Source organism: Capra hircus, chromosome 2, assembly GCF_001704415.2.
Source record: "Capra hircus breed San Clemente chromosome 2, ASM170441v1, whole genome shotgun sequence".
In the NCBI taxonomy this organism is placed as follows: domain Eukaryota; kingdom Metazoa; phylum Chordata; class Mammalia; order Artiodactyla; family Bovidae; genus Capra; species Capra hircus.
In genome coordinates this window covers 109,699,980-109,726,733 of record NC_030809.1, presented here as the reverse complement: position 1 = coordinate 109,726,733, position 26,754 = coordinate 109,699,980, and the positions used below count along the sequence as shown (strand labels likewise).

The window sequence follows — 26,754 nt, the reverse complement described above, 5'->3', positions numbered from 1 at the left end:
TCAAAATGGATTAAAGATCTAAATGTAAGACCAGAAACTATAAAACTCCTAGAGGAGAACATAGGCAAAACACTCTCCGACATAGACCACAGCAGGATCCTCTATGATCCACCTCCCAGAATTCTGGAAATAAAAGCAAAAATAAACAAATGGGATCTAATTAAAATTAGAAGCTTCTGCACAACAAAGGAAAATATAAGCAAGGTGAAAAGACAGCCTTCTGAATGGGAGAAAATAATAGCAAATGAAACAACTGACAAACAATTAATCTCAAAAATATACAAGCAACTTATGCAACTCAATTCCAGAAAAATAAACGACACAATCAAAAAATGGGCCAAAGAACTAAATAGACATTTCTCCAAAGAAGACATATGGATGGCTAACAAACACATGAAAAGATGCTCAACGTCACTCATTATCAGAGAAATGCAAATCAAAACCACAATGAGGTACCACTTCACACCAGTCAGAATGGCTGCGATCCAAAAATCTGCAAGCAATAAATGCTGGAGAGGGTGTGGAGAAAAGGGAACCCTCCTACACTGTTGGTGGGAATGCAAACTAGTACAACCACTATGGAAAACAGTGTGGAGATACCTTCAAAAATTGCAAATAGAACTGCCATATGACCCAGCAATCCCACTGCTGGGCATACACACAGAGGAAACCAGAATTGAGAGAGACACATGTACCCCAATGTTCATCGCAGCACTGTTTATAATAGCCAGGACATGGAAACAACCTAGATGTCCATCAGCAGATGAATGGATAAGAAAGCTGTGGTACATATACACAATGGAGTATTACTCAGCCATTAAAAAGAATACATTTGAATCAGTTCTGATGAGATGGATGAAACTGGAGTCGATTATACAGAGTGAAGTAAGCCAGAAAGAAAAACACCAATACAGTATACTAACACATATATATGGAATTTAGAAAGATGGCAATGATGACCCTGTATGCAAGACAGCCAAAAAGACACAGATGTGTATAGCGGACTTTTGGACTCAGAGGGAGAGGGAGAGGGTGGGATGATTTGGGAGAATGGCATTGAAACATGTATACTATCATGTAAGAATCGAATCACCAGTCTATGTCCGACACAGGATACAGCATGCTTGGGGCTGGTGCACGGGGATGACCCAGAGCGATGTTGTGGGGAGGGAAGTGGGAGGGGGGTTCATGTTTGGGATCGCATGTACACCCGTGGTAGATTCATGTCAATGTATGGCAAAACCAATACAGTATTATAAAGTAAAATAAAGTAAAAATAAAAAGTTTAAAAAAATAAAGAAAGAAAGAAGAGCTAGCTGGGGAACTTATAGATGAAGAGACCTTAAAAAGTTTTTCATGCATGTGAAAATAAAGGTTAATGTGCCCTTAAGCAAGTAGCCTAGATCTTGATCCTATTTCACTTGCAGTTTAAAAATAAGATTTGTGAGAAATAGCAACTTTCAAAATTTTGATATTTAGAGTCTTAATTAAGTCATACTTAAAATCATGTCCACAACTTTAATTATTTTGTAAAATACTGTTTGCCGCCCCCTCAAAAGTAATGGCTTACATTTAATTACAATAAAATATTTCTCAGTCATACAACAGTGATTTGGAACTTGGAACCATTCCAGCTGAAATGTTTATCGTTCTTAATCCGTTCTTGGTACATATATCAAGAGCAAAAAAAAAGAAAAGAAAAGAAATTTTGCAGAAAACAGGAGCTGGAAATAAAACATCTCAGATCACAAACTATTTTTCAAGATCCTTCACACACCTCCAGATACTTTTCTGTAAAACTGATACCATCATCCTTCAGAAATGTTAGACCCTGAGAAGACTAAGATGGGATTCATGATCTCAAAATTAGCCGAGAGACATAATATGCACATATAAATGTTAAATTCTTTAAATGTGACAATGGGAGTTGTACTGTGGCTGAAACAGTTAGGAAAGAATTTCCAGTGGTTAGGCTTAAGTCAGGATTTTATAAGATCTGGACAAGCTGAAAAGGAGTTAAAGATGATCCTAACTGTTCTCATCTGTTCATAAAAGAGCTCTCTAAAGTACTACTGGATAAAAAAAATATTGGTTCAGCATTAAATGCAGATATTCTTAAAGGCAATAAAATTGTCTATAATTCAGTTATAGGATGAAATAGTCTATAATTTAGTTGTTTCATTAATTCAGAAGCTTAACTGTTCTTCAATTCAACTGGCCCCAATTCAAGCAGCTTTACCATACATACAGTGATTTATTTATTTTTTATTGAAAATACAAAGTAATATTAAAGAAAAGTATTTAAATAATTTAAAAATCATTCCATATCCCCTACACTAACACAGTGAATTTCAGTTCTGCATATTACTTTCCACATGCATGAAGATTTTATAGTCATAATGATAGTGTACATATCATTTTATATTGTGTTTACTTTACTTATCATATCACAGACATGTCCATGTTTCTACACAGTATTCTGAACAATTATTTTAATGGCAGTATAAGACTTCACTCTTTTTATTAACCCAACTTTCTTCTTTGACATTTAGATTATTTCCAATTTTTTGTTATTGAAAATAATGGAGACATAAGCAACCTCATGTATTTATCTTTCTGTTTGATTGTTATGCTTTAGGTTACAATATCAAGGAGTAAAATTTATGAGGAAAAGATATGGTCATTATTATGGCTCTTTCTATGTAGTACCATATTTATTCCCAAAGGGTTATATCTTTTTAAAATGCCTTTTGAAATGAATACATTAAACAGGTTCCTTCTAAAATTTAAAAATAAGTCAGAAGAATTAGGTAGTTTTACAGTTACATATTTAAGGTTGAAAATAATTATTGCCTCTTAAAAAATGATGAGTGTGGGTAGATGATCTAACAGATTTTACTAAGTTTAGATGAGTTAAGCAATGCTTCCTTCCAAACTTTTCTCAAGTTATGGCACACTGGGAAAGTGATATGGTGGGTGCGATGGAGAAAATGGACAAAGATGCTTCTAGCCCAGAAGCTGCAGCCACCCAGACCACCTCAGGCAACCCCAAGAGATGTGGGATCCATGTCTAGGCACCTCTGTCACCCAAGTGTACCAGTGTGCCTGGGAAGGGAAGCTCTAACTGACAGTGGGTTAAGTGACTCAATCCAGTTCACAAAATCTAGTTAGTGGAAAATGAATTCAAATTTCTTTTCATTAATGTATTTTCTACTATATTACAATGTTCTACAAGCTTTCCAGCTCAAAGTTCAATTTCATATGCAGACACATATCTATACTTATGAACAAAGAGCATTTTCTAACATGCTTAAATTAAAGATACCTAGACTAGCAATTTACATCAAAGCTGAAAATTAAAAATAGTTCTTAGGATCAGCAGATATTCAACTACTTTCTCTGCAGTTTTTCGTATTTTCCATTCTTTTAGTTTATAAACTCTATGAATAGTAATAATCTTCTGCACAGTATCTTGTATATCTCTGTTGTCAGTAAATAATCATAACAATAAATAATACATACTATGAAAGAAAAACACTAAAGTCCATTCTAATAATTCTAAAGGTGAAAAAAAAGCTTAAGTGTTGATTTTGTAGAGGTAGAGAATATTCCTCCTTGTATTTCAAATTCCTTGCTAGCTAAGTGGAAACAATGTACACTGTTACATTACAGGATCGTAAGAGACACCTCATTCCACAGAATGATTTTGACCTACACCCAGTGTTGCTGCTACCAGGAGAAAAAATTTGCTACAAAGGCATTTTCACCTTTGACCAAGTGTCCAGCATTCCAAATCACCTTTGATGAGCAAAGATTATAGGTGTTGACTCCATTGATTTATTCAACTGTAAATATACAAAAGATTTTTCTTGACCATTAATCACTAGGTTGAGGTGTAGAGTGGGGGTTAGGAATAAGAATTTACCTATTATGTGCCAGGCCACAGTAACAAGTAAGAGACTCCAAACCCTACATTCTTTTCTTACTACCCCATGAAACAGTGACTACTTGGTCATTTCTTTGGACTTGATCAGACATTATACACACACACACACCCATGGGACCTCATGGCACTTGGAAGATTACCCACAATTTCCCACTTATTAAGATCTGGATCATATTTCTCAATGCTCTGAAGATACGTCCCCTTTGAGTAGGAATAGCCCCCAGTGACGTAAATGCATCCATTCATGATGACGGCACCACACTCCATCCTCCTTTCCATCATGGGCGCGATCTCTCTCCACTCATTCTGTTCAGGGTCATAGCATTCTGCGATTGTAGTTTGTCCACCAACTAGATAGAGCTTATTTTCAAATGGAACTGAACACAATCCATATTCTATTAAAAAGAAAAAAGAAAGCACATTTTTATTAGGGTAAACAAACAGAAGAGATACCTCAGGGTAGTGATGTAATAATGCTTTACAATTTGGCTTACAAAAATAGAGTAGTTGTGACATTTTGATTCCAGCACACACTACGGCAACATGGACCCTTAAAATCCACTCCCAGTCATCAGGTTCAGATAACTAGTTCCTGCCACTGTCTTTCAGATTATCCTTAAACTGGCTTCTCAGGGTGCTGGGAAAAACTCATCCTCAGACCACTACCCTTCTGGGAACTTCCCAGCACAGGCACCTTTTCTCTATGCCTGTGTGTAAAAGGCGTAGCAGCAGAGTCCCTCTGCCATGAACATGTCCTAGGTAACTGGTGTAGGATCCTTCGGGCCTTAGCAGCTAACCCTCAGCTGGTACGTGCTGCCACAGATGCTTGCCTCTCTCATACTGCTGGTTAAGTTAAGGCCACAAGAAGTTAGAGAAACACAAGCCAGTTTGCTAGGGGAACTACACTCTGTGACCTTGAGAAGCTGCGGAAGGTCCTCAAAGGCAGAGGGCTGCTGTGTGAAGTCTGTCTCCTGGAGCTGGGAGTCCACTTCTTGGGGCTGAGCCTTCCAGGCTGTTTTAATTTCTTCCATTTTATCTCCCCCTCCATATTCAAACCTGCCGGCTGTTCAAGGCCCTGGGATCTCTGGCAACCTCACTTCCTCTCCCTTCTTCCAGGGCTGTGTCTAGGATGAGGCAAGTGATGTGCCTAGAGCACAAACCATGACGAGGTGCTTCCTCTCTGAGTGACTCCTTCCGTTTTGGGCCTCAGGTGTCTCGCTTGCCTGATGCTAGTCCCAGCCCTGTTTCTAACATCCCAGCCCTTAGTGCTCACATCTCTCCCAGCCTGGGAGTTCATTCTGTGGAATGTCAACTACAGACCTGAAGGAAGAGCAGGAGTTGTCAATGGGATGAATATTATAGCAAACAAATGAAGAGTTAGCTTTCCACTGCTGAGCTGTTTCTTCTGTCTGGAAGTCTTTTCTTTGCATAGCTGCCTGCTTCTCGTCATTCAGTTCTCATCTTACTGTCAACTCCTCACTGGGCTTTCTCCTGTCATCCAACCTGCAGGAACCGTCAGCTGTCTCTACCACATCACCCTACTCTAATTCTCTCTGTAGTATGTCCCACGATCTGATGTGGTTCCTGTTTACAGTCTCTCTCTTCCTTCCAGCAGTGCAGGAACTGTGTCCTGCCCAGTGCTCCATCCTATTTGGAGGATGGCAAATGTCTGGCACCTTGTAAGGACTCAGTAAATGGTTGTTGGATCAATGAATGAATTGTACCTTGTACCCTCTGTGCCCAAATATGCACTCCCAATACTTCATGGAAAAAAAACTTATAAGGCCTTCTTTAGAAAGAAAGAATGCACAATCATTCTTTGATTTCCCCTGTAAGTAGGGAAGACAGGTTCTTATCAGTAAAGCTGTTGCTATTTAGGCTTCAAAGCATAAGGAAAAGTCTGAGAAGATTGGTCTTTCTGCTTTGAGTCCACATGCTGGTGTTCTCCAGTGTCTGACATCCAAGAATTCTCCCACCTCTGAAAACCCATTTATTCCTTTTCAGTTAAATAAATGTAGAATTTTTATAGGATTTCATTAGTTTTTGAGTACTTGTGACATATTATTTATATAAATTATGAGTCATTCTGTTAAATGGTTACTGTGAAAATTAATGATGATACAAAAATTTTATCAGTTGGTATAAATGATTCAACAGTGAGCTTAGTAGGCTATTTTTAAATTATTCAGATCTTGCCAAAAAAAATAATCATTTTGTTACTCAGGTTAAAGAAGACTCTCAATCTTTCCATAGCAACAAAAATGTCCAAAATAAAGTGACTCCTGGGCTCTCTATTCTGAGTCATTGATGTATGTATCTGTTTTTGTGCCAGTACCATACTCTTTTGATTAATGCAGTTTTGTAGTATAGACTGAAGTCACTGATTCCTCCAACTCTGTTCTTTTTCAAGAGTGTTTTGGCTATTTAGGGTCTTCTGTCTTTCCGTACAAATTTTAACATTATTTATTCTAGTTCTATGAAAAATACCCTTGGTGTTTTGATAGGGATTGTACTGAATCTGTAGATTGCCTCAGGATAAATGTGGTCATCTTAACAATATTAATTCTTCCAATCCATGAACACAGTATATCTTTCCATCTGTTTGCATCATCTTCAATTGTTTTCATCAGTGTTTCTGTTTTCTGAGCACAGGTCTTTACCTCCTTAGGCAGGTTTATTCCCAGCCATTTTATTTTATTTTTTGATGCAATGGTAAATGAGATTGTTTATTTAATTTCTCTTTCATTGTTAGTGTATAGAAATGCAATAGATTTCTATATGTTAATCCTGTATCCTTATGAGCAATTACTCTACATCAAAGGAGGCAAGAATATACAATGGAGAAAAAAAAAGTCTTCAATAAGTGGTGTGCTGGGAAAACTGGACAGCTACATGGAAAAGAATGAAATCAGAAGGTTGGCTCACACCATATACAAAAATAAACTCAAAATACAGTAAAGACTTAAATGTAAGGCTATTTACTATAAAACTCTTAAAACATAAGCAGAACACTCTTTAACATAAATTGCATCAAGATCTTTTTCAATCCACCACTTAAAGAGTTCAGTTCAGTCGCTCAGTCATGTCCAACTCTTTGCAACCACTTTGAGTAATGAAAATAAAAACAAAAATAAGCAAATGGGACCTAACTAAACTTAAAAGCTTTTGCACAGCAAAGGAAGCATAAACAAAATGAAAAGACAACCCTCAGAATGGGAGAAATTATATGCAAATGAAGCAACTAACAAAAGATTAATCTCCAAAATATACAAAGAGCTCATGTGACTCAATATCAAACAAACAACCCAATCAAAAAATGGGCAGAAGAGCTAAACAGACATTTCTCCAAAGAAGACATATGGCTAAAAAGCATATGAAAAGATGTTCATTATCACCAGTTATTAGAGACATGCAAATCAAAACCACAATGCAGTATTATCTCACACTGGTCAAAATAGCTATCATCAAAAAATCTATAAACAATAAATGCTGAAGAAGATGTGGAAAAAATAGAACCTTCCTATATTGTTGGTGGGAATGCAAATTGGTATAGCCACTAGGGAAAACAGTATGGGGAGGGTCCTTAAAAAACTAATCATAGAACTACCATATCTTCCAGAAATCCCATTCCTAAGCATACATTTGGAGAAAACCATGATTTGAAAAGATACATGCACCCCAATGTTCATTGTAGCACTGTTTACAATAGCCAAGACATAGAAGCAACTTAATGTTTATGGAGACATGAATGAATAAAGATGTGATATATTTATACAATCGAATATTACTCAGCCATAAAAAGGAATAAAATAATGGAATATAGGTAGATCTAGAGATAATCATATTAAGTGAAGGAAAGTAGACAAAGACAAATACCATGTGATATCACTTACACGTAGAATCTAAAAAAATGATACAAATGAACTCATTTACAAAATAGAAATAGACTCACAGACATAGAAAACACGCTATGGTTACCAAAGTGGGTAGTGTGGTGGGGAGATAAGTAGGAGTTTGGGGATGAACATATACATACTACCATATATAAAACAGGTGAACAACAGGAACTTATTGGATAGCACAGGTAACTCTACTCAATACTCTGTGAATGGTCTACGTGGGGAAAGAATCTAAATGAGAGTGGAGACATACAGGTATATAACTGGTTCACTGTGCTGTATACCTGAAACTAACAGAATATTGTAAATCAATTAAACTTCAATAAACATGAACAAATAAACATTTTTTAAATGACAAAGCAAAAAATACAATGATGAACAGATAAAAAAGATATGGTGTGTGTGTGTGTATATATATATATATATATATATATATATATATATATATATATAAAGGAATACTATTCCACAATAAAAAAGAATTAAATTTTGCCATTGGCAACAATGGATGGATTTGGAAAGTATTAGGGTTTCCCAGGTAGCACTAACAGTAAAGAACTCTCCTGCCAATGCAGGTAAATATAAGAGACGCAGGTTCGATCCCTGAGTTGGGAAGATCCCCTGGAGGCGGGTATGGCAACTCACACCAGTATTCTTGCCTGGAGAATCCCTTGGACAGAGGAGCCTGGTGGGCTATGGTCCATAGGGTCCCAAAGAGTCAGATAGGACCGAAGCAACTTAGCACACATGGAGAATATTATGCTAAGTGAAACAGGGCAGACAGAGAAAGACAAACATTGCACGAATCACTTACATGTGGAGTCTAAACTATAAAACAAACTAGTGACTACAAGAAAGAGCTAGACTCACAGACTAGAGAACAAACTGGTGGCTACCAGTGGGGAAAGGGAATGGGGGAGGAGCAAGATGGGGCGGGAGACTAAGAAGGTGCCAACTATTATGTATAAAATAAATAACTAGAAGGATATATTGTAAAACACGGGATACAGCCAATATTTTATAATAACTATAGAGTATAAAAAATTTTAAATTATAAATCACTGTTGTACATCTAGAACTTATATTGTACATAAACTACATCTCAGTTTTTAAAAAAGTATAAAAATAAAGTGATTCCTGGTATTTATTCCCATTACCCAAATGCAACATAATGTTCTATTATAGTTGGTGGAAACCTGCTCAGCTGTAACTGACTTTTTTCTTATTGGTTACTCTATGAAGCTACTGAGGCTAAGGTACTGTATCTTGTTTATCGAGCTCCTAGCACTATACACAGCATTAGAAAGCACTCAGCAAATATCTGTTGGACAAACGAATGAATGAGCAATTTCAAACCCAGTATGAAAATAGCTCAGAGTTTACACACAAATGTTCACTATAAAAACATGGCAGTCGATATTCAGTTTTACAAGAGTGATCGGAACAAAGCCACGCAGGCATTCGGAAACAACCATAATATTTTCAGGTATTCAATATCCACTTTAAAAAAAATGCTTTAAAAATTTTACTTAAGATTTTTTTCTCACTGAAAAGAACTGTAAAGCTTATCTAATCTAACTTCCTTATTTTGCTGGAAAGTAAGACCCAAGAGCTTAAGCTGCTGCCCAAGATTAGACAAGTAAATAACCGGCAGAGCCAAGAGAGAACATTCTCCCCACTGGACACAGCTCTCCACGGATTTTTCTTCCCTATCTCTTACTGCTTCTCCTGGGTTCTTCACACATTCTTCTTTCTTTCTCAGCTCACCCTTTAACTAACGCTGTTTCTCAAGATTCTGCTCATTTATGTGTTGTTAGTCCCAACCTCCCAAGGCATCTTATTCACCTCCACACCTGGCCATCATCTCTAAGCAAACAATGCCCAGGTCTCTGTATTTACCCACATTCTTCCTCCTCCTGCAGAACCACACTTCTCATTGCTTTCTGGACAGCTCTTCTAAGTTGTGTTAGTTGTCCAGTCGTGCCCAGCTCTTTGCAACCCCATGGACTCTAGCCCAGCAGGCTCCTCTGTCCATGGAGTTCTTCAGGCAAGAGTGCTGGAGCGGGTTGCCATTCCCTTCTCCAGGGGATCTTCCCAACCCAGGGATTGAACCTTGATCTGCACTGCAGGCAGATTCTTTACTGTCTGAGTAACTAGTTCTTGACATTTCACTCAAAACTGAGCTTGTCATCCCTCCACTTCTCCCCTCCCATTGGTTGCTACTTCAATGCCGCCAGTCAATGAGGCAGACAGTCTTGCCCTTGTCTCCAATGTCCAATCACCCAAGGGGGGTGATCACTACCATTCAATCAGTGGTGAACCTGTACTACTCCTCACACCTGCCTGTTTTCCACTCCTACTTTCTACTCCACTGCAGGCTCTCAGTATTTCTCCCCTGGCCTATTATAGCTTTAGTATGCCTCCCTGCCATCTTTCTCCCAGTCTACTCTCAAAGGAACTCTTTTCTTAAAACTAAAACTGACAGTGCAGCCTTCTCTTGCTCTGAAACTTTGGCAGTTCTCTATTTTTAAAGTTTATGCCCCAATGTTCATCGCAGCACTGTTTATAATAGCCAGGACATGGAAACAACCTAGATGTCCATCAGCAGATGAATGGATAAGAAAGCTGTGGTACATATACACGATGGAGTATTACTCAGCCGTTAAAAAGAATACATTTGAATCAGTTTTGTTGAGATGGATGAAACTGGAGCCGATTATACAGAGTGAAGTAAGCCAGAAAGAAAAACACCAATACAGTATACTAACACATATATATGGAATTTAGAAAGATGGCAATAATGACCCTGTATGCAAGACAGCCAAAAAGACACAGATGTGTATAGCGGACTTTTGGACTCAGAGGGAGAGGGAGAGGGTGGGATGATTTGGGAGAATGGCATTGAAACATGTATACTATCATGTAAGAATCGAATCACCAGTCTATGTCTGATGCAGGATACAGCATGCTTGGGGCTGGTGCACAGGGATGACCCAGAGGGATGTTGTGGGGGAGGGAGGTGGGAGGGGGGTTCATGTTTGGGATCGCATGTACACCCGTGGTGGATTCGTGTCAATGTATGGCAAAACCAATACAGTATTGTAAAGTAAAATAAAGTAAAAATAAAAATTAAAAAAAAAAAAGATCACTTGTAGAGATATAAATGCAGTTTGTTTTAGAAGGAAATGTTACTATAGTAAAAAAAAATAAATAAATCTTTGGAAATGTTAAAAAAATAAATAAATAAAGTTTACGGAGGCCACTCAAAGCCCTCCGTGACAGGATTTTCAAATGAACTTTGTCACTCAGTCTCTCACTCTTCCCTCTTGCACCTCACGCACACCTCTACTCCCAAGAACCAGAGTAAACCCGGAATTTTCCCATCAGCATTCCTTCATTGGCTAACTTTCTGCCAGAAAGCCTAACTCATAACAACCTACTCCTGGAAGCCTTCTAAGATTGTCAGATTCCCCTTAACCAGACTGACGCTCTCTCTACCCTCAATCTCAACAGCACCTATTTGTAAGATTGTCTTGTGTTCCCGTTACGTATGTGTATTTACTACTATATTCTGACTTTCTGTGGCAGTAAAATTAATCATCTTTCATAGCTCATGTAATAACTATCAATAGAATGGTATCTTTCCCAAGGTAGTGAAGTGAAGTGAAGTGAAGTCACTCAGTCGTGTCCGACTCTTTGCGACCCCATGGACTGTAGCCTGCTCAGGCTCCTCTGCCCATGGGATTCTCCAGGCAAGAATACTGGAGTGGGTTGCCATTTCCTTCTCCAGGGGATCTTCCCAACCCAGGGATCGAACCTGGGTCTCCTGCATTGCAGGCGGACGCTTTATCCTCTGAGCCACCAGGGAATGTCATCTTGAATTTGATGGAATTATACTCCCCTGTCTTTCAACTATACAAAGCAATCACACTTAAAAGCATTAAGAAAAAAGATAAAATTTATATTACCTTTTAAAAATAATAACAGTCATTTAGTTGCAGTCTAAGCTACATATCTATTAGGTAGACTCATGACTGGCATTTTACAGTCCTCAGGAGGTACTCCTAAAATGTATAGGAAGCATGTTGTTGTTGTTCAGTTACTAAATCAACATCTGACTATTTTGTGACCCCATAGTCCTCCTCTATCCATGAGATTTCCCAGTCAAGAATACTGGGGTGGGTTGCCATTTCCTTTTCCTGGAGATCTTCACAACCCAGGGATGGAACTGCGTCTCCTACATTGGCAGGCAGATTCTTTACCACTGAGCCACCTGGGAAGCCCCATAGGAAGCATGAGTTGCTATAATTCAGAGGATGTAGATCCAAACGCTTCCCAGGGCCAAGGAGATAACAGGTTAGCCGAATGAAGCAGGCTAGGGGTAAGAAATACAGCAGCCCCCCCTCCAACCCTCGCAAGGTCTATGATGTGATAAGCATGGAATAGACTGTGGTGAAATGGAAGCCTCATCTGAAGGGAATAGCCACTACCTGGCCCCAGTGATTGCTGCCAGGAAGGAATAAGATCCAAGGTTGACAGATCTTGCAATTTTCCTAAAGGCCAGAAATAATGATTTTTATTTGAAATCTCCTAAATTTTAAATATTGATAACAAGCCAGTTAAAAAATATTTTGAACACTGTGAGAGCCAAACAGAAGATATACAACATGGGTGATAATATGATATCTTCATTTCTCATTTTATGTTCAACGTGAATTAAAATGTGTTTTATGTTCAACGTGAATTAAAATGCTCCATGTGGAATTCTATGTTCCCAGGGATTGATACTGTAATTTAATATTCATTTCTGACTGATTTTTCACTTTGCCATGGCTTTACATCCTTTAGCTTAAGTCTTACTAAGCCACCTGGAGTGGCTCTCCATCAGTGAATAAGCCATATCCAGTTTAAGTGTGTTATGGAAGATTTATTTTTAAAGGAATCCCTTTATGAATTATAAATTAAGCTTCTAATTTAGACAACTGCCCTCTGATTTGTTGATCTGACTTTTCATATGTTGGATTTTCTTTGTAAAGGTAAGTCAGAATAATATCTAACTTATAAGGTTAACATGAGGATCAAATGAAGTAACAGTGTAGCTGTGGAGAGCATGGGCTCCCAGCCAGGCTGCCTGGATCTGAAACTCACAACAGCCTGAGCTAGCTGACCATGGGCAACCTATTCACTGTCTGTGTGCCTCAGTGACCTATAAAACAGTAGTAGTATCTAGTTCATAGGACTGCTGTGGCTCAGATGGTGAGGAATCTGCCTGCAATGCACGAGACCTCGGTTTGAGCCCTGGGTTGGGAAGATCCCCTGGAGAGGGCATGGCAACCCACTCCAGTATTCTTGCCTGGAGACTCCCATGGACAGAGGAGCTTGATGGGCTACAGTCCGCGGGTTTGCAAAGAGTTGGACATGACTCAGTGATTAACACTTTCACTGGATTAATACATGTGAAAGTACCAGAAAAGTTAGTGCCTGGCACATCCTTGGGCTTCCCTGGTGGCTCAGAGGGTAAAGCATCTAAACTTAGCTATTACAGGCATACCTTGAAACTGAAGTTCAGTCAGAACATAGTAATAAAGTGAGCATTGCAATAAAGGGTCCACATGTATTTTTTGGTTTCCCAGGGCATAAAAAGTTATGGTTACACTATACTGTAGTCTATTAAGCGTGCAATAGCATAATGTTTTATGTCTAGAAAAACAATAAATATATGTTAATTTTTAAATATTTTATTGCTAAAAATTCCAATTCAATTAGAATAGAATATCAAAGATCACCAGAACAAATATAATAATTACAAAAAAGTTTGAAAACATGGCGAGAATTACCAAAATGTGACAGGACACAGTGAGCAGAGGCTGCTGGGAAAATGCCACTGACAGAATTCCCAAGGCAGGGCTGCCACAGACCTTCAATGTGTACAAAATGCAATATCTACCAAGCACACAAAAACAAGGCATGCCTGTATTCAATATGATGTTATTCTCTACTATAATTTCACTAGTTATCACAGAAAGTTGTGGGGATTCTAGGATAATATATATGAACTACTAGGAGATGATCACCACCTCCATGATGTCTTCAAGAGCCAGGACAGCATCTGGCTGATTGTTGCGAAAGTCCTCCTGTACATGGAGACACAGCCCCAGATTCAGGTGTGCTCGCCCTGAACTGTGAGGTGGCGCACGTGATGCACGGTTGAACTAGCTGCACAGGTTAAGAGCAGGAGAGCTTGCTCCCTTCCAGAGAGGCAGACCACTTACTGGCTATGCCACAGGTTAATGCGCTCAAACCTCCTGACTTTGAATCCTGACCCACAACTTCCAAACCGTGACCTTGGCAAAGTTACTTACCCCTTCTAAGCCTCCATTTTCAAATATGTAAAACAGGTAAACAATACCAACTCACAGGGTTGTAGTTAGAATTTAAGGTAGTATTTCATGCCAAGTGCTTAGGCAGTACTTGACCTATGGAAAGTGCTCAAGAACGTTAGCTATTACTATTATTCTCAGATGGGTCAAGCTTGTGAATTTTGATTATGCTCTCCAGTGACTGACATAGCAGCCTGATGCCATATGGAAAATGATTCAAAGTAGTATAGTGATACGGTGACATGAAACTTTCCTAATGAAAAGAATCTTAACCAGATGGTATAACGGTAACAAGTTTATGCTTTCCCCTGAGCCTTACCCAAAGAGACAAGCCAAAGAACAAAGGACACCACAGAAGGCAGGCCATTCTTTGTGGGCAGACAAGATCCTGGGATGACTGTTAAGGCCAACAGAGAGCCCTGCACATCACAGGAGTAAGTGCTTCACACCTATTGAAACCCAGAAAGGACATGCTTCTTTAAAAAAAAAAAAATCATCTCCTAAAAGGAATTAACAGATATCCTTTCCAACTATTTGACAGACTAGTGTTTTTACCTGTCCATAAAAATTCTGTTTTCTGTAACACATGTAGTAAATGAAAAAAAGCATGCAACTAAGGAATAGGAAACGGAAGAAAAGAAGCTTTGTTAAAAATTTTTTTAAAGAACTAATACTTTTAACCACACAGGCTTAAAATATTTGTCATGTAAAGACATCAGGGAAAGTGTCTGTAGATGTCCTCGAATTGGAATAAGTTAATTGTGATTGTTGTCAGATAACATGTGACTATTTGGGGCCTTTTAATTATACCCAAGTGTAGTCTACTATAAATTTAGCACTGTCTGCTGCTGCTGCTGCTGCTAAGTCACTTCAGTCGTGTCCAACTCTGTGCGACCCCATAGACAGCAGCCCACCAGGCTCCCCAGTCCCTGGGATTCTCCAGGCAAGAACACCAGAGTGGGTTGCCATTTCCTTCTCCAATGCATGAAAGTGAAAAGTGAAAGCGAAGTCACTCAGTCGGGTCCGACTCCCGGCGACCCCATGGACTGCAGCCCACCAGGCTCCCCCGTCTACTTCCAGTATATTCTTAGCCATCTTTTATGCTGATAAGCGGCATCACAACATGTGCTATTTGAGACAGTAATTTGTTACCTGGATGTGGGCTGGAGGTGATGAGGCTCCATTCATTGATATCTGAATTGTAGCTCTGGACCTTGTCATAGGTGCAGCTGCCTCTGTATCCGCAGTGGCCGCCAATGACGTAGATAACTTCATGTAAGACACAAGCAGTAGCATTTCCCACGCCTGTGTGTTAAATTAAAATCACATCTTCAGATTGGTCTTTTGGTTTTGCAATGAATATTGGACTAAGTTTATTATTGCTTTTGTTAATATGGACATTAGACACAAGGCATTATCCTAGGAGGTATGAAGGATAGAAAAAAAATTTTTTTAAGGCTTCCTCAGTTTTTTTTTTTTTTTTTAAGGGAGAGGTGAGACATTAATACAAATAATTAGAATGCAGGGTAGAGAACTCCTGTGAGTGTTCAGAGCAAGGAGACATTGCTTTGTCTAGGGGAATCACGGCAGAATTTGACCTGGGCCTTGGTAGGTAGCCTTTGGCAGGTAGAGGTAAGAGAAAGCCATCCGAAGAGGAGGGAAAGGGGAACATAAAGATTCATTGGGCAATGTCATGTAGACCGGATTGATTCCCAGCACTTGAGCACGTAGGTGGCACTCTGGGGCTGTCATGTGGGAATTAAAGCTGACGTGGTAAATTGAAGCTGACACGGCAAAAGATCCTCATGCCTGACTAAGAAACATACAATTAATTCGGCAGGACATTTTAAACACAGGAAGAGAGGGACTACAGAAATAGAAGGGCAAGAGTCAGAAAGAGAGAGGTATTGGCCCAGCTGCAAAGTACCGAGGGTCTGACTTAGACTGGGCCTTGATTATGGGGGAAGGATACCGAGGTAAGAGACACAGAGGAACAGATGGGCCTCAAAGACTGACTGCGTCTAAGGCTCATTCTGAGGTCCTGAGCGCGGAAAACTGGGGAACACCGATGCCACAGAAAAATAAAGAGGAATCAGGGGAAGAAGACACGAGGAAGAAAAAAGTGAAAAGAAAGTGCTCAGTCGTGTCCAACTCTTTGCGACCCCAGGGACTGCAGCCTACCAGGCTCCTCCGTCCATGGGATTCTCCAGGCAAAAGTGCTGCCGTGGGTTGCCATTTCCTTCTCCAAGGGAGAAAGATGAGGAGGCTCATTTTAGTTGAAAACGCCAGGTTAGTCTTTTAAGCAACATTTTACGTAGCCCATTCTGTGCAAGGTGCAGTTCAATCTCTGTGTACATTTCTACTCCAAAACAAAAGCGAGTTTGTAAGCAGTGCAGTTATGATGAAGGAGAAAAAAGTTAGGATTTTCTAAACAGCCAAGTATTTGTTTTTAATGAATCTTTTTGGCTGTACCGAGTCCCACATGGGATCTTACTTCCCCCACCAGGTACTGAACCCACCTCCCGTGCACTGGAAGCTTGGAGTCTTAACCGCTGGACCGCCAGGGAAGTCCTAAACAGTCAAGTATTTATTTCTTCTCTGTACATGACTAAACTAAAAAAGGAAATGAATTTGAAACTTGACTCTGCCCAATTTCGGTGCTCCTGACTGGGGAAAGCTGCTAGTTCACTTCATGACTACAAAATAAAACAAGTTGGGGAACATAGTGCTATTCTTCCTAGAGACAAATGGGAAACTTAGAGTTCAGCATGAGTCCCCCCATCAGAACCAGCACTTGCGAAAAGTGCACATAACTGACTGACAAAAGTGTTACCCTTCCCGGGGATGGTCAGATATAATCAAGAATCGAAATTTAAGTGAAAAAATATTAAGTAAAATAAAGTACAGTAAAGTAAAAATAAAAAGTAAAGTAAAGTAAAATAAAGTAAAAAGAAAAATTTTTTTAAATGTATATATAAAACTCTGAAATTTCAGACCCAGCTAGGAGGTAGGGGAGGACTTCAGTGTAAGAGGGTCTTCCATTCCACTCAAGGCTAAGGTGAGAACACTTGCGGCTTTCTTTACGGTGTAGACACCCTTGCTGCATTTTTCTTTCCAGAAACATGGTTTCAAATACGGTTTAACAACATTTCATAAAGTAATACATTTCAACCCTCAAAGAAATATACTCTAAACTACAAAACCACTGAATCTGTGATCTTATCATTAAGAAGCAGAAGCAGAAATATAGCTAGGTTTACAACAGCTGCTAAAATATCTGAACTTTCTTTGTTTCTTTCATAGGAAAGGAGTTAGGATATTTAGAGCCACTCTAGGGAGGAGAATTAGTAAATGGGGGAGTCAAGCTCAGGCAGAGTGAAAACCAGAGCAGCAACAGCACTGAGCTTGAAGCCACGTCTCCCATGCTGCCAACTACTGCAGAAACTTTGGGCATGCAGGAGAGAGGCTGTAATTGAATATGAAAGATATTTCTGCCCTATCAAAGCTGACACGTTCTTCTATAAGGATGGTCATGATAGGACTTCCCTAGTGGTCCAGTGGTTAAGACTCTGCGTTCCCAGTGCAGGGACACAGGTTCAGTCCTTGGTCAGGCAACTAGATCCCAATGCTGCAATAAAGGTCAAAGATTCCACGTGCCACAACTACGACCCAGCACGCCAAATAAATAAGCATCTTAAAGTGTTCATGACCATCATGCCTAACCCTTACTGAGTGCTTACTCTATGCCTGTCACTGCTCTAAGTGATTCACATGCATAAATTAAACTAATCCTCTCAAACCCTAAACCATGTAATGTTGTTACCCCCATTGTACAGATGGCAAAACTGGGGCACAGGGAGATTAAACCATTTGCCTAAGCTCACCAGCAAGTAAGTTAGAGGTTAAGATTTAGACCCAGGCAGCTTGGCCTCAGAAGCAGTGTGCCTGGTCACAAGACCATTTTGTGTCTCAGGCTTCCTGTTCTCATCCAAGGATCACACCGGGTCAGATTCCCAGGCCAGGTCAGATTCCCACACCCTCGCTAGCATTAAAAAAGAAACAGAAAGGCCTGGGAAGAAACATCTGGGATAAAATGACTCAAATTTAGTTACAACCTACCAGTTTGTGTGCAACTCCCCAGCACCGATGAATATATGTAATGAAACAAATGAGATTACAGCTTAACTTTTCTTCCAGTAGGAGGGAACAACAACAAGGCTAATCTGGTACCAAACACAGCGAAAAATACAGTGCCTATCAGACAAATACTGAGACCCAATTGTGTGCATGGCTGTGTGGGCCGTGTGCAGGAGACAGGGGATCTGCCCCTCTCCTCTACCCTCTAAGATATGCCTGGAATCACAAAGGGCAGAGGCTATGTGTCCTCTAGTTTTTGAAAGAATGTAATTTATTATACCCTACAGGGACCAAACCTTTCAAGGTTTTAATGAAAGACCTTTTAAAAGACAGACGATCAAATGAGAAAAAAAAAAAAAAAGTGAATATTTAAAAGCAAGACTCAAAAAGCTTTGATTTCAAGAGCAAATAATAATAATAAATAAACATGAATAAAACTACCCAGCTTTTCTCTTCATTTAGCCTTTGATTTAAATATAAATTCTTGACTGAAAGCAAGATGGAGATTCAAAAGAGGCTCTAGAGTAGGTACAATGAATTAGATTGTTTTCTTATATAAATAACATTTCTTTTCCAGCCTGGGTAGCATACTCTGACCAAATAACTCTCAGTCAAGTTGAGGACTGCTATATTATATTTTTACTTAGAACATTCTACGTAGCATTACTTGATTTGTATAATCCAACTATAGCTCCACAGTAGCATTCCAAAGTGATAAATTTTTTATAATGTTATCTGTGAAAGACCCTTTGTCTAATCTCAAACACCTAAAAAATACAGAATAAACAGTCTGCACTTACCTTTAATCATATTTGCAATAGGAATCCACTTCTCTTTCAATGGATCATAGAACTCAGCCTCTTCTGCTGGAGCCCCTTTTCTGTAACCACCTAAAGCATAGACACAGCCACCCAAGGTGACTGCACAGTGGTAATACCTGGCATTGAGCATTGGCAAACCTTCTGTCCATTCATCACCTTCACTGTTATAGATCCACACTGTATCAAGAGCTTCAATGTTATCAGTTCTGTAACCCCCGGTTACATAAATATTGGGTCCCAAACATGTAACACCATAACTCTCCCTAGTATAATCTGGTATTTCTGCCCCTTGGATCCAAACATTTGTCAAAGGATCCCATATGTGTACCTCTGATAAAGGGTGCCAGTAATAGCCTCCAATGATATACATTGTGGCTGTGGATCGCTGAGAAATCTCTTTATGCATGGGATTCAAAGCATTGTATATTAGAGATCGGATCTTATTTTCAGTTAATAGGCAGCTTCTTTGAAGGCCTAAAGCTGTTTTTAAATACACTGGATCTATATCTATGTTGATATAGCTTAATAGATTATATAGGCATTCAATTCGATTCTCTACATCATGAGCAGTCCACTTAATAACTGGCTCTATGACAGCTTCTTCTTTCCAAACACTGAGATTCTTTCTGGACAAGATAAAGAGAAACTTTTCAAGGCTGATTTCCAGAAATTCTTCTTGTTGCCATACTTCCTTAAACCTTGAGCACAGAATTCTTCGAGATTCTTTCTCTAGTTCCGGACACACATGAAATTCTGCAAAGGAGTGCATTCCAATACAATTATCAATATCCAAGTGCCTTACCAAAAACTGCTCACATGCTTTCTTCACTGAAAGGAACTGTAGCAGATCAGCTGCTTCAAGCAGGCTTTGAACATTTCTTTTAGTTATCTCAATTTGGGAAGTGTACGCATAATTTACAAGGCCTTCCAAGATATCATGGTGGATGCCAGAGATCTTTATTTTATTTTTAAATTTTTCTTTCATGTCAGCTGTGAACATTGCCTTAAAATAATTGCTGCAAGCAGCTAAAACAGCTCGGTGACAACGGAAGATTATGCCCGAAGGACACTGAAGGGTAATATCAGTAAATAATCCATCCAAGTAAAATGTTCTGAATGCATCCAGAAAATCCACTGGATGCGTGGTATCCTTGAAAAGGTAAATATAATCTTCTTGTCCTTTTAGCGCCATGGCTGCAATAAACATGAAACAAACGTGTTTTCAATTTTGTATATTATCCCAGGTAATCAGTGCCCAATATTCCTGTCATTACAATGATTGATTAACATCGAATATACAAAACTAGGTAGACTGAGTTTAGGAGTCTAAGTCACAAATGCAAAACGTGGATAGACTATTTCATAATTTATATGACGGTCAATTTAATTTCAGGGTAGCTCGTAGTCTGATATGAGGCCCCCAGATCGTTCAGTGGTCCTCTCAAGAAGAGATACTGATTTGCTACCCCATTCACCCAATCTCTTCAATCTGCCCCCAGTTAGCGGTCCTAGAGAGAGCTCACATTTGACGATCCAAGCGTCCAAGAGATCACCTCACTCGAGGCTGGACCTTGGCCGGCCCCAATTCAACCTTTTCCCCGAGCTCCGTCTTCCTTTTCAAGTCGCATCGATTGCCAGTAAAGGGATGATAGAACTGTAACTGATTAGAAGAAATCTCGGAAAAGGGAAACCCTGTGCCTTTCTGCTCAAGGAAGGACAGAAAGGAAAGCGGCCGGACGGCGGCCCCTCTATCCCCGCGCCAGCTCCGCGGACTGCCGCAGGGGTTTCCGCGCGCCGCGCGCCTGGGCCCGGAGCCGGCGTTCCCGCCCGGGGACCGCCCCGCCCGGGGGCCGGCGCGGGGACTCGCTTCGAGGGCGCCGCGTGCCGTCCACTGGGCCGGGTGCCGCGTCCCTCTGTCCCGGGCCGCGGCACAGGTGTGGGGAGGCCGTCGCGGACGGCCCCGCGCCCGGCCCGGCCCACCGCCCGCGCGGCCATTGTCTCCGCGCCGCTGCCGCAGGCGGGCTCGGAAGGCGGCGTGGCCTCGCTCCCCGCGTCCGGCCCCGCTCGCTCCCCGCCGGCTGGCCTCGGGCGGCGGGTCCGTTCCGCACCTACCTCCGGCAGTGGCTCCGGGACGCGGTGCGGACCTGCGGGCTAGCGGCGAGCGGGGGCGGGGGCGCCTCCGGACCCTCTGACCATCTTTGGAAGAGGCGCGGCGGCGGCTGCCTGCTAGCGCAGCTCCAGCCCACAAGCGGCTCCTATTTTGGTGCCCCGGCTGCTCCCCGCCTCCAACCGAACAGCCCCCCACGCGGCTGGGGCGCGGGGCCACTCGCGGGAACTCACGGGTGGCGGGGCCGCGCTGCGGGCGGGAGCGGGGTGGGCGCGCGGGCGCGCGGCTGCACTCCTACCCGAGGCTCCCCCTGCCGCAGGTGGGGAGGCTTCTCCGAGGAGACCGCCCAGGCCACTTTTCCCTCTTTCCTTAGACCTGTCTCCCTAGCCCCACCCCCACGCAGACACTCCCGAGAGTATTCTCTCTAGACAAACTCTCTAAGTCCCGAATTAGAACCAGATATAGGGATTGGGGACCTCCTTTCTCCCTCCTTCAGTAGCTCTCCCCAGCCCAGGACCTAATTGTGGAGTGGAATTGCGGGTGCATGTTGGAGAGAAGCAACAAAGCTGAAGGTCTGGGGTTCATTTTGAGGTTACCTTCCAAATGCCAGAAGTAGGGGCTGTTTTCCCATGTACTCCATCCCACCCTTAGGAGAGTACTCTGGAGCCCCGGGGACTAATGTGTTCAGTGTGGGTTAACTTGGAGCTTTGAGAAACACTGAAAGCAGCCAGGGCCAAAGATTCCGTTTCCAGTATTTAGAGTAGCTGGAAGGAGCAGCCTCCAGTCTTTCTTCTGGTGGCAGCCAGTCCAGTCACGTAAAGGTGTTTATATGCTATACCAGAAAGTTCATTTTCTTGTTCCAACAAAACCTAATATCAAATATTTCCATTTATTCATTCATTTGCAAGACTGTATTGAGTGCCTGCTTAGGCATAGGCACTGGTTAACGATGTAGTGAAAGATGGTCTATAACTTTCATGGAATTTACAGTGTAGTCCATTGCTTCAAGGCAAATAGATGGAGAAACAATGGAAACAGTGACAGACCATTTTCTCGGGCTCCAAAATCACTGTGGACGGTGACTGCAGCCATGAAATTAAGACAGTTGCTTCTTGGAAGAAGAGCTATAACAAACCTAGACTGTGTTAAAAAGCAGAGACATCACTTTGCCAACAAAGGTCCATCTAGTCAAAGCTATGGTTTTTCCAGTAGTCATGTACAGATGTGAGAGTTGGACCATAAAGAAGGTTGAGTGCAGAACTGATGCCTTTGAACTGTGGTGCTGGAGAAGACTCTTGAGAGTCCCTTGGACTTCGAGGAGATCAAATCAGTCAGTCCTAAAGGAAATCAGTCCTGAATATTCATTGGAAGGACTGCTGCGGGAGCTGAAGCTCCAGCCACCTGATGCAAGCAGCCAACTCATTGGGAAAAGACTCTGATGCTTGGAAAGATTGAAGACAGGAGGAAAAGGGGATGACGGAGGGTGAGATGGCTCGATAGCATCACCAACTCAATGGACACAAGCTTGAACAAACTCTGGGAGATGGTGAAGGACAGAGAAGCCTGGCGTGCTGTGGTCCGTGGGGTCGCAAAGAATGGGATATGACTTAGCAATTGAACAACAATAACAACAGTGAAGTATATGTTTTTCTGGAACTCTGTTGCTTTTTCGATGATCCAACAGATGTTGGCAATTTGGTCTCTGGTTCCTTTGCTTTTTCTAAATCCAGCTTGAATATCTGGAATTTCACGGTTCATATACTGTTGAAGCCTGGCTTGGAGAATTTTGACTATAGTGATGGGTAAATGCCTAAGCACTGTTAATTTCCCACTAGCCTTGAGGATTCTGAAGCTAAAGCCCTCTAGTATACTTAATGGGCTTCCCTAGTGGCTCAGGCGGAGAAGGCAATGGCGACCTACTCCAGTACTCTTACCTGGAGACTCCCATGGACAGAGGAGCCTGGTAGGCTGCAGTCCATGGGGTCGCTAGGAGTCAGGCACGACTGAGCGATTTCACTTTCACTTGTCGCTTCCATGCATTGGAGAAGGAAATGGCAACCCACGCCAGTATTCTTGCCTGGAGAATCGCAGGGACAAAGGGACCTAGTGGGCTGCCATCTATGGGGTTGCACAGAGTTGGACATGATTGAAGCGACTTAGCAGCAGCAGGAGCAGCAACAACAGTGTAGCCACCTTAAGGGAGGAAGGAGACCAGGATGAAAGAACACCAGAGCCCAGTGTGTTTCTCAGAATATGGTCTGAGAGACAATATACAAACAGACAATGACCAGACTGTATATGACAACAGAACTCTGAACCACCCAAAAAGCCCAAGAAGCCAAACCACAACTTCTGCAGCAATTAGACTAGAACAATTAGACCAGCAATTAGCCCAGATTACTGGAGTGGGTTGCCATTTCCTTCTCCAGGGGATCTTTCTGACCCAGGAAGTGGTCAGTGACAGCCAGCTTACTGATTTTTACCCCTACTTCCAACTCAGGACCAACCAGAGAAAGCCAATTTGTTCCTCATACCAATCGCATAAAATATTCCTTGATTCTAGTAGTTGGCCAGGAGCTTTATTTGCCAGGCCAACAACCTCCAATAAAGCATACTGGAGACCTTCCTCTTCTTCCTCCTTTACAAAGCTTGTCCACTCCCCTACCTGCCTTTGAGCTTCTATCAAAGGCAAATGATCCTCTGACTCTCTGGCTATAGCAAGATCTGAATAAATGGCCCCTGTTCTCATTTGAGTGATTTTAGTTTAATTCCACATGTCAGACCATCTCAATTGAATTATGTGGGATGCTAGAATCTGCATTTTAATCAAGGGCATCAGATGATTCTTTTGCACAATTAGAATCTCGGACCTAAAATGGGAGAAAAATGAAAGATTTACTATCTCAACATTTGGTAAACAGTTTAGTAGAGAAGAAAAGTACATGAGATCTTTTTCAGGCTTAGTATTCTCCTGTGTCACTTATCCATCATGTAGCTTAACTGAGCTTCTCCGATCCTTAATTTTCTGACTTGTAAAAGAAAATATCAGTACTTTCTCAACTAACATAAAGTTACTGGAAAGATAAAGCAAAATTATGACTGATGCTAAAACCGAAGCTCCAATACTTTGGCTGCCGAATGCGAAGAGCCAACTGATTGGAAAAAACCCTGATGCTGGGAAAGATTGAGGGCAGGAGGAAAAGGGTAAGACCAAGGATGAGATGGTTGAATAGCATGACCGACTCAAACATGAGTTGAGTAAACTACGGGAAATGGTGAAAGACAGGGAAGTCTGGAGCGCTGCAGTCTACAGGGTGCAAAGCATCAGACATGACTTAGCAACTAATCAAATGACCGTGAAAGTACTTAGGATATGGTATATAAATATTAACTATTATAATGAAAGACTGTGAGTATGTGTGTTAGTCGCTCAGTTGTGTCCAACTCTTTACAACTCCATTAACTATAGCCCGCCAGACTCCTCTGACCATAGAATTCTCCAGCCAAGAATACTGGAGTGGGTTGCCATTCCCTTCTCCAGAGGATCTTCCCAATCCAGTGATCAAACTTGGGTCTCCTGCATTGCAGGCAGATTTTTTACCATCTGAGCTGCCAGAGAAGCTCATAATGAAAGGATATTTACATTCCTCTATCACAACCTCAATTTGAAAATTAGTATCTTATTAACATTTCTTCCAAAATTACAAACTTTGTAGTTAATTGTAATTACAGTTTGTCCTTCATAATGAGAAGTGATGTCATTGTTGGTGTTGTCATTCGAGGACACAATTGTAATTGATTGAAGATGGAAGTGTGGCTGTTTGTGGCATGATGCTGTTTGTTGTACAGTAAGTATAGGCTCTATCTAACTCAAAGAAGGGCTTCTAGAATCATAATAGCTTGTAAACATGTAACAAATGATTCTTGAATAACAGAATTCACTACTATATTGTCATTTGTGTAGTTATTTCAGATTGCTGCAGAGCCCAGTTAATACTTTTGCTTTCATTGCCTGACATTCATTGGTTTTGAATTATTGCTTAAAGTATATATCAGCTACATGTCTACTATAACTAAAAGAAAAGACCCAAAAAAGTGCATATCAGTATAGAGTAGACTGCTTCAACCTGCCAGACGAAGAGCAACCTGCCAGCAGAAGGGTATGGGCGGGAGCAGTTCCTCTTTACTACATGCTTTATCAGAAATCCACTGCAAATGCTAATAGATGCGATGCACTCAGAAATATATAATTAGCGTTCATAAATCAAATAAATTAATGACACTCTTCAAGAAAACAACCATGCCTTCTGTGAATCCAAGTCTCAGGGAAATAAAGAGCCGCCATAAGATGAGACATGAAAGACTCGTGGCAGATCCTGAGATTGGCATGGACTTGGAATCCTTTGGACATCACACTGTACTTTTCAAAAGACACTTAGTTTCTAAAAATAACAATTTTGTTTCTTGTTTTTACCTTATTAATACATCTTTCCACTAAATGTTGCTACATCATTAAATGTTTGGTATGCTAATTGTGATAGCATTATCAATACATATAAATGTGCCAGTATATACAGAAAATTTTGTGTACTTCATTTAAGCTACTCGTTAAGATGAGTTGATGTTAAGCGTAAAAAAAAAGGTATAATTTATAAAGCCACTGAATACAGCTGTATAAGTTGTGCACTGCACAATTCCCACTCATTCCACTCAGATTGCTATGTAAACAGTCTCAGGAATTGTACGGTATAAAACCAGCACAGGTACATGGGGCTGCCCTGGAGTTGCTATGTCTTGGCAAAGCCTTTTTGGTATGCTTCCTGGAAAATAAACATTCTGATGACTGGGCAACAAGTGCTTTCACAAGTCAGAAGGTTTCCAGTTCCTTGTTTTCAACAAAAGTCAAAGAGCATTTTTGACAAATAACTTGGAAAGAATCCATGAAATGAATAGCACTGCTATAATAAAATTCCTCTCATTCCTATCTAGTTGTCTGTGTGAACACATTTTCTCAGGGACTATATCTATAGAAATGAAAAACAGGAATATCACTGATCCTAAAGTCTGTCTCATGCCAGCAGGAAGCAATACTTAGCCAAGATACATGGTCTAAATGAAAGGAAAATAGCCCAACTCATCAGACTGAAATAATTTTTGATAAATTTTTACTTTTGATTTAATTTAAGCATATTTATGTTGTTTGGTTAATTATAATAATCAGTTCAGTTCAGTTCAGTTCAGTTCAGTCGCTCAGTCGTGTCCGACTTTTAATCAGCCTAGAAACTTTTTTACTACTTGAGAATCAAGAACATAAAATAGTTAAAATAGTTAAAATTCTAATTTATGTACTAAATTCTAATTTTTAAAATTCTAATTTTTGTTTCAGAGAAGCTTAAAAGGTACTAAGATTTTCAAGTATAAAAATATATAGATGATCCTTTCTTTGAATGTTTCCAATATGCAT

The 26,754-nt window shown here is 40.7% G+C and overlaps 1 protein-coding gene across 3 annotated transcripts; it reads right to left on the bottom strand.

The window, feature by feature from the left end:
* Positions 1,499–23,261, bottom strand: KLHL23 (kelch like family member 23). Of its 3 annotated transcripts, none has more exons than XM_018064349.1 (4): positions 23,225–23,261; positions 19,163–20,377; positions 15,378–15,530; positions 1,499–4,341 (listed from the first exon to the last, which is right to left on the bottom strand). In XM_018064349.1, exons 2-4 carry the CDS (start codon positions 20,373–20,375, stop codon positions 4,031–4,033), a joined length of 1,677 nt encoding a protein of 558 aa, XP_017919838.1. In that variant the 5' UTR covers positions 20,376–20,377; positions 23,225–23,261; the 3' UTR covers positions 1,499–4,030. The 3 variants fall into 3 exon arrangements, with proteins under 3 accessions (XP_017919838.1, XP_017919833.1, XP_013824456.1); XM_018064344.1 differs by lacking the exon at positions 23,225–23,261 and adding an exon at positions 21,296–21,708; XM_013969002.2 differs by lacking the exon at positions 23,225–23,261 and adding an exon at positions 20,707–21,000.